Below are 14,239 nucleotides of genomic sequence, written 5' to 3' on the forward strand. Positions count from 1 at the left end.
TTACAATGACGGCCTAGGAACAGTGGGTTAACTGGTCTAGGAACAGTGGGTTAACTGGTCTAGGAACAGTGGGGTTAACTGGTCTAGGAACAGTGGGTTAACTGGCCTAGGAACAGTGGGTTAACTGGTCTAGGAACAGTGGGTTAAATGGTCTAGGAACAGTGGGTTAACTGGTCTAGGAACAGTGGGTTAAACTGGTCTAGGAACAGTGGGTTAACTGGTCTAGGAACAGTGGGTTAACTGGTCTAGGAACAGTGGGTTAACTGGTCTAGGAACAGTGGGTTAACTGGTCTAGGAACAGTGGGTTAACTGGTCTAGGAACAGTGGGTTTAACTGGTCTAGGAACAGTGGGTTAACTGGTCTAGGAACAGTGGGTTAACTGGTCTAGGAACAGTGGGTTAACTGGTCTAGGAACAGTGGGTTAACTGGTCTAGGAACAGTGGGTTAACTGGTCTAGGAACAGTGGGTTTAACTGGTCTAGGAACAGTGGGTTAACTGGTCTAGGAACAGTGGGTTAACTGGTCTAGGAACAGTGGGTTAACTGGTCTAGGAACAGTGGGTTAACTGGTCTAGGAACAGTGGGTTAACTGCCTGTTCAGGGGGCAGAAGGACAGATTTGTACCTTGTCAGATCGGGGGATTCGAACTTGCAACCTTCCAGGTTACTAGTCCAACGCTCTAACCACTGGGCTACCCTGCCGCCCATCCACTCTAACCACTAGGCTACCCTGCCGCCCCTCCACTCTAACCACTACGGTACCCTGCCGCCCCCATAATGACAAATAGGTCACCAAATTCTGTATCCCTGAACAGATCCCTGTTTATCTCACGGAATGAATTTAATCACAGAGGATGTTAATCCCCATAGCTCTCCTAAACATAGCCCCTAATTCTGTTCAGGAATCATTCATTGTAATGGACACACATATCCCTGGAAACCTGAATGAATGTAATAGCCCTACTAGGGATTAGACAGTTCTATATCCTCTAAAATGTAATGTAGACCTACTTCCATCACCCTGTCCTCTAAATATAATGTAGACCTACTTCCATCACTCTGTCCTCTAAAATGTAACGTAGACCTACTTCCATCACTCTGTCCTCAAACATATAACGTAGAGCTACTTCCATCACTCTGTCCTCTAAATATAATGTAGACCTACTTCCATCACCCTGTCCTCTAAATATAATGTAGAGCTACTTCCATCACTCTGTCCTCTAAATATAATGTAGAGCTACTTCCATCACTCTGTCCTCTAAATATAACGTAGAGCTACTTCCATCACTCTGTCCTCTAAATATAATGTAGACCTACTTCCATCACCCTGTCCTCTAAATATAATGTAGAGCTACTTCCATCACTCTGTCCTCTAAATATAACGTAGAGCTACTTCCATCACTCTGTCCTCTAAATATAATGTAGACCTGCTTCCATCACCCTGTCCTCTAAATATAATGTAGAGCTACTTCCATCACCCTGTCCTCTAAATATAACGTAGAGCTACTTCCATCACTCTGTCCTCTAAATATAATGTAGACCTACTTCCATCACCCTGTCCTCTAAATATAATGTAGAGCTACTTCCATCACTCTGTCCTCTAAATATAACGTAGAGCTACTTCCATCACCCTGTCCTCTAAATATAATGTAAAGCTACTTCCATCACTCTGTCCTCTAAATATAATGTAGAGCTACTTCCATCACCCTGTCCTCTAAATATAATGTAGAGCTACTTCCATCACTCTGTCCTCTAAATATAACGTAGAGCTACTTCCATCACTCTGTCCTCTAAATATAATGTAGACCTACTTCCATCACCCTGTCCTCTAAATATAATGTAGAGCTACTTCCATCACTCTGTCCTCTAAATATAACGTAGAGCTACTTCCATCACCCTGTCCTCTAAATATAATGTAGAGCTACTTCCATCACTCTGTCCTCTAAATATAATGTAGAGCTACTTCCATCACCCTGTCCTCTAAATATAATGTAGAGCTACTTCCATCACTCTGTCCTCTAAATATAATGTAGAGCTACTTCCATCACCCTGTCCTCTAAATATAATGTAGAGCTACTTCCATCACCCTGTCCTCTAAATATAATGTAGAGCTACTTCCATCACTCTGTCCTCTAAATATAATGTAGAGCTACTTCCATCACCCTGTCCTCTAAATATAATGTAGAGCTACTTCCATCACTCTGTCCTCTAAATATAATGTAGAGCTACTTCCATCACCCTGTCCTCTAAATATAATGTAGAGCTACTTACATCACCCTGTCCTCTAAATATAATGTAGAGCTACTTCCATCACTCTGTCCTCTAAATATAATGTAGAGCTACTTCCATCACTCTGTCCTCTAAATATAATGTAGAGCTACTTCCATCACTCTGTCCTCTAAATATAATGTAGAGCTACTTCCATCACCCTGTCCTCTAAATATAATGTAGAGCTACTTCCATCACTCTGTCCTCTAAATATAACGTAGAGCTACTTCCATCACTCTGTCCTCTAAATATAATGTAGACCTACTTCCATCACCCTGTCCTCTAAATATAATGTAGAGCTACTTCCATCACCCTGTCCTCTAAATATAACGTAGAGCTACTTCCATCACTCTGTCCTCTAAATATAATGTAGACCTACTTCCATTACCCTGTCCTCTAAATATAATGTAGAGCTACTTCCATCACTCTGTCCTCTAAATATAACGTAGAGCTACTTCCATCACTCTGTCCTCTAAAATGTAATGTAGACCTACTTCCATCACCCTGTCCTCTAAATATAATGTAGAGCTACTTCCATCACTCTGTCCTCTAAATATAACGTAGAGCTACTTCCATCACCCTGTCCTCTAAATATAATGTAGAGCTACTTCCATCACTCTGTCCTCTAAATATAATGTAGAGCTACTTCCATCACCCTGTCCTCTAAATATAATGTAGAGCTACTTCCATCACTCTGTCCTCTAAATATAATGTAGAGCTACTTCCATCACCCTGTCCTCTAAATATAATGTAGAGCTACTTCCATCACCCTGTCCTCTAAATATAATGTAGAGCTACTTCCATCACTCTGTCCTCTAAATATAATGTAGAGCTACTTCCATCACCCTGTCCTCTAAATATAATGTAGAGCTACTTCCATCACTCTGTCCTCTAAATATAATGTAGAGCTACTTCCATCACCCTGTCCTCTAAATATAATGTAGAGCTACTTACATCACCCTGTCCTCTAAATATAATGTAGAGCTACTTCCATCACTCTGTCCTCTAAATATAATGTAGATCTACTTCCATCACTCTGTCCTCTAAATATAATGTAGAGCTACTTCCATCACTCTGTCCTCTAAATATAATGTAGAGCTACTTCCATCACTGTCCTCTAAATATAACATAGAGCTACTTCCATCACTCTGTCCTCTAAATATAATGTAGACCTACTTCCATCACTCTGTCCTCTAAATATAACGTAGAGCTACTTCCATCACTCTGTCCTCTAAATATAATGTAGACCAATTTCCATCACTCTGTCCTCTAAATATAATGTAGAGCTACTTCCATCACTCTGTCCTCTAAATATAATGTAGAGCTACTTCCATCACTCTGTCCTCTAAATATAACGTAGAGCTACTTCCATCACTCTGTCCTCTAAATATAATGTAGACCAATTTCCATCACACTGTCCTCTAAATATAATGTAGACCTACTTCCATCACCCTGTCCTCTAAATATAATGTAGACCAATTTCCATCACTCTGTCCTCTAAATATAATGTAGAGCTACTTCCATCACTCTGTCCTCTAAATATAATGTAGAGCTACTTCCATCACCCTGTCCTCTAAATATAATGTAGAGCTACTTCCATCACCCTGTCCTCTAAATATAATGTAGAGCTACTTCCATCACTCTGTCCTCTAAATGTAATGTAGAGCTACTTCCATCACCCTGTCCTCTAAATATAATGTAGAGCTACTTACATCACCCTGTCCTCTAAATATAATGTAGAGCTACTTCCATCACTCTGTCCTCTAAATATAATGTAGAGCTACTTCCATCACTCTGTCCTCTAAATATAATGTAGAGCTACTTCCATCACTCTGTCCTCTAAATATAATGTAGAGCTACTTCCATCACCCTGTCCTCTAAATACAATGTAGAGCTACTTCCATCACTCTGTCCTCTAAATATAACGTAGAGCTACTTCCATCACTCTGTCCTCTAAATATAATGTAGACCTACTTCCATCACCCTGTCCTCTAAATATAATGTAGAGCTACTTCCATCACCCTGTCCTCTAAATATAACGTAGAGCTACTTCCATCACTCTGTCCTCTAAATATAATGTAGACCTACTTCCATCACCCTGTCCTCTAAATATAATGTAGAGCTACTTCCATCACTCTGTCCTCTAAATATAACGTAGAGCTACTTCCATCACTCTGTCCTCTAAAATGTAATGTAGACCTACTTCCATCACCCTGTCCTCTAAATATAATGTAGAGCTACTTCCATCACTCTGTCCTCTAAATATAACGTAGAGCTACTTCCATCACCCTGTCCTCTAAATATAATGTAGAGCTACTTCCATCACTCTGTCCTCTAAATATAATGTAGAGCTACTTCCATCACCCTGTCCTCTAAATATAATGTAGAGCTACTTCCATCACTCTGTCCTCTAAATATAATGTAGAGCTACTTCCATCACTCTGTCCTCTAAATATAATGTAGAGCTACTTCCATCACCCTGTCCTCTAAATATAATGTAGAGCTACTTCCATCACTCTGTCCTCTAAATATAATGTAGAGCTACTTCCATCACCCTGTCCTCTAAATATAATGTAGAGCTACTTCCATCACCCTGTCCTCTAAATATAATGTAGAGCTACTTCCATCACTCTGTCCTCTAAATATAATGTAGAGCTACTTCCATCACCCTGTCCTCTAAATATAATGTAGAGCTACTTCCATCACCCTGTCCTCTAAATATAATGTAGAGCTACTTCCATCACCCTGTCCTCTAAATATAATGTAGAGCTACTTACATCACCCTGTCCTCTAAATATAATGTAGAGCTACTTCCATCACTCTGTCCTCTAAATATAATGTAGATCTACTTCCATCACTCTGTCCTCTAAATATAATGTAGAGCTACTTCCATTACTCTGTCCTCTAAATATAATGTAGACCTACTTCCATCACTCTGTCCTCTAAATATAACGTAGAGCTACTTCCATCACTCTGTCCTCTAAATATAATGTAGAGCTACTTCCATCACTCTGTCCTCTAAATATAATGTAGAGCTACTTCCATCACTCTGTCCTCTAAATATAATGTAGACCTACTTCCATCACTCTGTCCTCTAAATATAATGTAGAGCTACTTCCATCACTCTGTCCTCTAAATATAACGTAGAGCTACTTCCATCACTCTGTCCTCTAAATATAATGTAGACCTACTTCCATCACTCTGTCCTCTAAATATAACGTAGAGCTACTTCCATCACTCTGTCCTCTAAATATAATGTAGACCAATTTCCATCACTCTGTCCTCTAAATATAATGTAGAGCTACTTCCATCACTCTGTCCTCTAAATATAATGTAGAGCTACTTCCATCACTCTGTCCTCTAAATATAACGTAGAGCTACTTCCATCACTCTGTCCTCTAAATATAATGTAGACCAATTTCCATCACTCTGTCCTCTAAATATAATGTAGACCTACTTCCATCACCCTGTCCTCTAAATATAATGTAGACCAATTTCCATCACTATGTCCTCTAAATATAATATAGACCTACTTCCATCACTCTGTCCTCTAAATATAACGTAGAGCTACTTCCATCACTCTGTCCTCTAAATATAATGTAGACCAATTTCCATCACTCTGTCCTCTAAATATAATGTAGAGCTACTTCCATCACTCTGTCCTCTAAATATAATGTAGAGCTACTTCCATCACCCTGTCCTCTAAATATAATGTAGAGCTACTTCCATCACTCTGTCCTCTAAATATAATGTAGACCTACTTCCATCACCCTGTCCTCTAAATATAATGTTGAGCTACTTCCATCACTCTGTCCTCTAAATATAATGTAGAGCTACTTCCATCACTCTGTCCTCTAAATATAACGTAGAGCTACTTCCATCACTCTGTCCTCTAAATATAACGTAGAGCTACTTCCATCACTCTGTCCTCTAAATATAACGTAGAGCTACTTCCATCACTCTGTCCTCTAAATATAACGTAGAGCTACTTCCATCACTCTGTCCTCTAAATATAACGTAGAGCTACTTCCATCACTCTGTCCTCTAAATATAATGTAGAGCTACTTCCATCACTCTGTCCTCTAAATATAATGTAGAGCTACTTCCATCACTCTGTCCTCTAAATATAATGTAGAGCTACTTCCATCACTCTGTCCTCTAAATATAACGTAGACCTACTTCCATCACCCTGTCCTCTAAATATAATGTAGACCTACTTCCATCACTCTGTCCTCTAAATATAACGTAGAGCTACTTCCATCACCCTGTCCTCTAAATATAACGTAGAGCTACTTCCATCACTCTGTCCTCTAAATATAACGTAGAGCTACTTCCATCACTCTGTCCTCTAAATATAATGTAGAGCTACTTCCATCACTCTGTCCTCTAAATATAATGTAGAGCTACTTCCATCACTCTGTCCTCTAAATATAATGTAGACCTACTTCCATCACTCTGTCCTCTAAATATAATGTAGACCTACTTCCATCACTCTGTCCTCTAAATATAATGTAGAGCTACTTCCATCACTCTGTCCTCTAAATATAACGTAGAGCTACTTCCATCACTCTGTCCTCTAAATATAACGTAGAGCTACTTCCATCACTCTGTCCTCTAAATATAACATAGAGCTACTTCCATCACTCTGTCCTCTAAATATAACGTAGAGCTATTTCCATCACTCTGTCCTCTAAATATAACGTAGAGCTACTTCCATCACTCTGTCCTCTAAATATAACATAGAGCTACTTCCATCACTCTGTCCTCTAAATATAATGTAGAGCTACTTCCATCACTCTGTCCTCTAAATATAACGTAGAGCTACTTCCATCACTCTGTCCTCTAAATATAACGTAGAGCTACTTCCATCACTCTGTCCTCTAAATATAACGTAGAGCTACTTCCATCACTCTGTCCTCTAAATATAACGTAGAGCTACTTCCATCACTCTGTCCTCTAAATATAACGTAGAGCTACTTCCATCACTCTGTCCTCTAAATATAACGTAGAGCTACTTCCATCACTCTGTCCTCTAAATATAACGTAGACCTACTTCCATCACTCTGTCCTCTAAATATAACATAGACCTACTTCCATCACTCTGTCCTCTAAATATAACGTAGAGCTACTTCCATCACTCTGTCCTCTAAATATAACGTAGAGCTACTTCCATCACTCTGTCCTCTAAATATAACGTAGAGCTACTTCCATCACTCTGTCCTCTAAATATAACGTAGAGCTACTTCCATCACTCTGTCCTCTAAATATAACGTAGAGCTACTTCCATCACTCTGTCCTCTAAATATAACGTAGACCTACTTCCATCACTCTGTCCTCTAAATATAACGTAGAGCTACTTCCATCACTCTGTCCTCTAAATATAACGTAGAGCTACTTCCATCACTCTGTCCTCTAAATATAACGTAGACCTACTTCCATCACTCTGTCCTCTGTCTGGACTTTCACCACTACAGCTGGGTTCAATCTCCAGGAAGGAAAGAGAAACACGCTGATATGTAAGTGGTCACAATGTAGGATTTGTAGCCTGGTTCCAGATCTGTTTGTGCTGTCTCGCTGTGCCATGCCAGTGAGAGCAATGGAGTGGCAAGACAGCACTTAACCGTTCTGGGACCAGGCTATGTATTCCCTGTCCATATCGTTTACCTGGTCCTTGACAGAACAGCATCCACACATAGATAGACTTTCCAGATCCGCATCAAATTAAATTAAACACGGTGTTCCTCTCTGTTCTCTATTTCCAGAACAACACTCCTCCCGTTATGGAAAATATGTTGAAATGAAATGTGTACAATATGTTGAAATGACATGTGGAGAATATGTTGAAATGACATGTGTAAAATATGTTGAAATGACATGTGTAAAATATGTTGAAATGACATGTGGAGAATATGTTAAAATGACATGTGTAAAATATGTTGAAATGACATGTGTAAAATATGTTGAAATGACATGTGGAGAATATGTTGAAATGACATGTGTACAATATGTTGAAATGACATGTGGAGAATATGTTGAAATGACATGTGTAAAGTATGTTGAAATGACATGTGTACAATATGTTGAAATGACATGTGTAAAATATGTTGAAATGACATGTGTAAAATATGTTGAAATGACATGTGTAAAATATGTTGAAATGACATGTGGAGAATATGTTGAAATGACATGTGTACAATATGTTGAAATGTACCATGTACCATATACCATATCTAGAGCGTGTCTGATGTGACTGGTAAGAGCAGTGGGTGGGCACACACACACAGTGGCCAATAGCCTTTCTCGACACATTTTTTTATGCACAAAACAGACACAACCTGAAAGACTTTGACAGAGTAAGGACTGTGTCTCACCATGGCTGTGCCATGTGCCGTGGTGGGTCTGTGTCTATGGTGTGTCCCTGGTAGTGGGGTGTTGTGGATCTGTCCATGGTTGGCCTGGTTCAACAGGCTGTGGATGTCAGAGGGCAGGCTGGGGATGTGTCCCACCGTATGGTTATGCAGAACATAGATCACATCATCCAGTCTATCTAGACGATCCTCCAACTGAGACTAGAGTGAGGAGGGGGGGGGGGAGATATATATATATATATATAGAGAGAGAGATATATATATATATATATATATATATATATATATAGAGAGAGAGAGAGAGAGAGCGAGAGAGAGAGCAATATATAGAGAGAGATAGACAGAGATATATATATATATATATAGAGCGAGAGTAGAGAGAGAGGGAGTAGAGAGAGAGAGAGAGAGAGTGAGACAGAGAGAGAGAGAGAGAGAGATATATAGAGAGAGAGACAGAGAGAGAGAGAGACAGAGAGAGAGAGAGATATATATATAGAGAGAGAGAGAGACAAAGAGAGAGAGAGAGGGATATATATAGAGAGAGAGAGAGACAGAGAGAGAGAGAGAGAGAGAGAGAGTAGTGGAGCGAGAGAGAGAGAAAGAGAGAGACGGTGTGTTATTGTCATGAGAGAATATAAAAGATTGCATTGATTTAAGGTTGGTTATACATTTTTGAATTGTTTTTATTTAACCTTTATTTAACTAGGAAACTATAGCCCAGAAAATAATTGTTTAGTTGAAGTTATAGTTATATCAATTCAAATTGATACTCGAGCTACCGTATGTGCAGGTAGTCTTGTATGTCAAGTGAGTGTCACAGAGCTTCATGTCCTTACCAGAGATATAGGAGAACACTGGTAACTGGGGGAGACAGAGGTCTGAGCAGACGTGTGCCACGGGTAAGCTGGGGGGCCAGAGCCTGTGTGTGGAGATGGAGATGGAGACCTGTCTGGTGTGGAGGAGTTTTCACTGCTACTGGTGTGGTCAGGAGAATAAATCTGAAGACAGACAGACAGACAGACAGACAGACAGACAGACAGACAGACAGACAGAGAGAGGAGAAGAGAGGGTAAAGAAGGAAGAGAAGGTGAGGGGCAGAGGATGAGTATGACGGGGAGGTAGAGGGGTAGAGGAGGAGGGGTAGATTAGGAGAGGTAGAGGAGGAGGGGTAGAGGAGGAGGGGTAGATTAGGAGAGGTAGAGGAGGAGGGAGAAAGAGGAGGAGGGGTAGAGAGGAGGGAGAAAGAAGAGTAGGGGTAGAGGAGGAGGGAGAAAGAGGAGGAGGGGTAGAGGTGGAAGGGTAGAGGAGGAGGGAGAAAGAGGAGGAGGGGTAGAGGAGGAGGGAGAAAGAGGAGGAGGGGTAGAGGAGGAGGGAGAAAAGGAGGAGGGGTAGTGGAGGGGTAGATTAGGAGAGGTAGGTGAGGAGGGGTAGAGGAGAAGGGGTAGAGGAGGAGGGAGAAAGAGAAGGGGGGAGAAAGAGGAGGAGGGGTAAAGAGGTGGAGGGTGAAGAGGTGGTGGGAAGAGGTGGGGGGAAGAAGTGGGGTGAAGAGGTGGGGGGAAGAGGTGGGAGGAAGAGGTGGGGTAAAGAGGTGGGGGGAAGATGTGGGGGAAGCGGTGGGAGGAAGAGGTGGGGGGAAGAGGTGGGAGGAAGAGGTGGGGGGAAGATGTGGGGGAAGAGGTGGGAGGAAGAGGTGGGGGGAAGAGGTGGGGTGAAGAGGTGGGGGGTGAAGAGGTGGGGTAAAGAGGTGGGGGGAAGAAGTGGGGGGAAGAGGTGGGGGGAAGAGGTGGGGTAAAGAGGTGGGGGGAAGAAGTGTAGGGAAGAGGTGGGGGGAAGAGGTGGGGTGAAGAGGTGGGGTGAAGAGGTGGGGGGAAGAGGTGGGGGGAAGAGGTGGGGGGAAGAGGTGGGGTAAAGAGGTGGGGGGAAGAGGTGGGGGGGTGAAGAGGTGGGGTAAAGAGGTGGGGGGAAGATGTGGGGGGAAGAGGTGGGGGGAAGAGGTGGGGTAAAGAGGTGGGGTGAAGAGGTGGGGTAAAGAGGTGGGGGGAAGAGGTGGGGGGGTGAAGAGGTGGGGTAAAGAGGTGGGGGGAATATGCGGGGGGAAGAGGTGGGGTAAAGAGGTGGGGTGAAGAGGTGGGGTAAAGAGGTGGGGTAAAGAGGTGGGGGGAAGAGGTGGGGGGGTGAAGAGGTGGGGTAAAGAGGTGGGGGGAAGATGTGGGGGGAAGAGGTGGGGGGAAGAGGTGGGGTAAAGAGGTGGGGTGAAGAGGTGGTGTAAAAAGGTGTGGTGAAGAGGTGGGGGGTGAAGAGGTGGGGTAAAGATGTGGGGGGAAGATGTGGGGGGAAGAGGTGGGGGGAAGAGGTGGGGGGAAGAGGTGGGGTGAAGAGGTGGGGTAAAGAGGTGGGGTAAAGAGGTGGGGGGAAGAGGTGGGGGGGGTGAAGAGGTGGGGTAAAGAGGTGGGGGGAAGATGTGGGGGGAAGAGGTGGGGGGAAGAGGTGGGGTGAAGAGGTGGGGGGTGAAGAGGTGGGGTAAAGATGTGGGGGGAAGATGTGGGGGGAAGAGGTGGGGGGAAGAGGTGGGGTGAAGAGGTGGGGTAAAGACGTGGTTAGAGGACTGTGAGGAGCAACTCCATGCATCATTTTAAAAGCACAACCTGTAATTTCTCTGTGTGGTTTTACAACCTCTGCCTCGGGCTTTGCAGCGAGGCTCGTAAACCGAGCTGACTCGTCAATCCTGGTTACTGGTCAGACAGCATCCAATTAACACACCGGCAGCACGAGCACGACCCAGGGCTACGTTAATAATGTGACACAGTCACTTGTTATACTAGGAACCGTATACTACGGGTCATTTCCCTAGTAGTCATCGTGGATAGAGGATATTGTTCTCTGGCTGGCTACAGGATTGGGGTCAATTCCATTTCAATTCAGTCCATTCAGGAAGTAAACTGACATTCCAAATCCAATCCAAATTCTCAGGAAAAGCCATAGAATATTAGAGGAACAGAGTATGATAGGACAGGTAGACAGGACAGGTAGACAGGACAGGTAGACACGACGGGTAGGTTCCAGTACTTACAGAAGCTAGTGCTTTCCCCAGGGCTGCTCCAGTCTGTGACCTTCCTGTAGAGTGGTTTCCTGTGGTGTTCTCTGAGCTGTTGGCTGACTGGGTGTGAGATGCAGCAGGGTTGTTACGGTGGAAGGTAGACATAGGAGGAAGACCCCTGTTCACCTCTACAGGTGAGACTGAATGGGGAGAATAGTCCTGCGAAACAATAAACAACATACACATGATTTGGCAGCGGACCAGAGTGCATCAGTATATACAGTACCAGTCAAAAATTTGGACACGCCTACTCATTCAAGGGTTCTAGAACACCTACTCATTCCAGGGTTCTAGAACACCTACTCATTCAAGGGTTCTAGAACACCTACTCATTCCAGGGTTCTAGAACACCTACTCATTCCAGGGTTCTAGAACACCTACTCATTCAAGGGTTCTAGAACACCTACTCATTCCAGGGTTCTAGAACACCTACTCATTCAAGGGTTCTAGAACACCTACTCATTCAAGGGTTCTAGAACACCTACTCATTCCAGGGTTCTAGAACACCTACTCATTCAAGGGTTTTTCTTTTTTTTTACTATTTTCTACATTGTAGAATAACAGTGACGACATCAAAACTATGAAATAACACATATGGAATCACGTAGTGACCAAAAAAGTGTTAAACAAATCAAAATATATTTTGTTAGAAATTCTTCAAAGAAGTCATCCTTTGCCTTGATGACAGCTTTGCACACTATTGGCATTCTCTCAACCAGCTTCATGAGGTGGAATGCATTTAAATGAACAGGTGTGCCTTGTTAATTTGTGCAATTTCTTTCCTTCTTAATGCGTTTGAGACAATCAGTTGTGTTGTGACAAGGTAGAGCTGGTATACAGAAGATAGTCCTATTTGGTAAAATACCAAGTCAAATCAAATCAAATTTTATTTGTCACATACACATGGTTAGCAGATTGTTAATGCGAGTGTAGCGAAATGCTTGTGCTTCTAGTTCCGACAATGCAGTAATAACCAACGAGTAATCTAGTTAACAATTCCACAACTACTACCTTATACACACATAAAGGGATAAAGAATATGTACATAAAGATATATGAATCAGTGATGGTACAGAACGGCATAGGCAAGATGCAGTAGATGTTATTGAGTACAGTATATACATATGAGATGAGTAATGTAGGGTATGTAAACATGAAAGTGGCATTGTTTAAGGTGGCTAGTGATACCTTTTTTCCATCAATTTCCATCAATTTCCATTATTTAAAGTGAGCTGGAGTTGAGTCAGTATGTTGACAGCAGCCACTCAATGTTAGTGGTGGCTGTTTAACAGTCTGATGGCCTTGGGATAGAAGCTGTTTTTCAGTCTCTCGGTCCCTGCTTTGATGCACCTGTACTGACCTCGCCTTCTGGATGATAGCGGGGTAAACAGGCAGTGGCTCGGGTGGCTGTTGTCCTTGATGATCTTTATGGCCTTCCTGTGACATCGGGTGGTGTAGGTGTCCTGGAGGGCAGGTAGTTTGCCCCCGGTGATGCGTTGTGCAGACCTCACTACCCAATGGAGAGCCTTACGGTTGTGGGCGGAGCAGTTGCAGTACCAGGCGGTGATACAGCCCGACAGGATGCTCTCGATTGTGCATCTGTAGAAGTTTGTGAGTGCTTTTGGTGACAAGCCGAATTTCTTCAGCCTCCTGAGGTTGAAGAGGCGCTGCTGCGCCTTCTTCACAACGCTGTCTGTGTGGGTGGACCAATTCAGTTTGTCCGTGATGTGTACGCCGAGGAACTTAAAACTTACTACCCTCTCCACTACTGTCCCGTCGATGTGGATAGGGGCGTGCTCCCTCTGCTGTTTCCTGAAGTCCACAATCATCTCCTTAGTTTTGTTGACGTTGAGTGTGAGGTTACTTTCCTGACACCACACTTCTAGGGCCCTCACCTCCTCCCTGTAGGCCGTCTCGTCATCGTTGGTAATCAAGCCTACCACTGTAGTGTCGTCCGAAACTTGATGATTGAGTTGGAGGCGTGCATAGCCACTCAGTCGTGGGTGAACAGGTAGTACAGGAGAAGGCTCAGAATGCACCCTTGTGGGGCCCCAGTGTTGAGGATCAGCGGGGTGGAGATGTTGTTACCTACCCTCACCACCTGGTGGTGGCTTGTCAGGAAGACCAGTACCCAGTTGCTCAGGGCAGGGTCGAGACCCTGGGTCTCGAGCTTGATGACGAGTTTGGAGGGTACTATGTTTTTTAAATGCTGAGCTGTAGTCGATGAACAGCATTCTCACATAGGTATTCCTCTTGTCCAGATGGGTTAGGGCAGTGTGCAGTGTGGTTGCGATTGCGTCGTCTGTGGACCTATTGAGGCGGTAAGCAAATTGGGGTGGGTCTAGGGTGTCAGGTAGGGTGGAGGTGATATGATCCTTGACTAGTCTCTCAAAGCACTTCATGATGACGGAAGTGAGTGCTACGGGGCAGTAGTCGTTTAGCTCAGTTACCTTAGCTTTCTTGGAAACAGGAACAATGGTGGCCCTCTTGAAGCATGTGGGAACAACAG

The 14,239-nt window shown here is 43.3% G+C and overlaps 1 protein-coding gene across 1 annotated transcript in view; it reads left to right on the forward strand.

The window, feature by feature from the left end:
- LOC139378560 (unconventional myosin-Va-like) overlaps nucleotides 1-14,239 on the forward strand; it is a 31,269-nt gene that overhangs the window by 11,188 nt on the left and 5,842 nt on the right. Inside the window, exon 13 of the mRNA XM_071120842.1 lies at nucleotides 13,850-13,920. Within this exon, the coding sequence (XP_070976943.1) occupies nucleotides 13,850-13,920 (71 nt within the window). The remainder of the gene's footprint in view (nucleotides 1-13,849; nucleotides 13,921-14,239) is intronic.

Source organism: Oncorhynchus clarkii, chromosome 2, assembly GCF_045791955.1.
Source record: "Oncorhynchus clarkii lewisi isolate Uvic-CL-2024 chromosome 2, UVic_Ocla_1.0, whole genome shotgun sequence".
Lineage (NCBI taxonomy): Eukaryota > Metazoa > Chordata > Actinopteri > Salmoniformes > Salmonidae > Oncorhynchus > Oncorhynchus clarkii.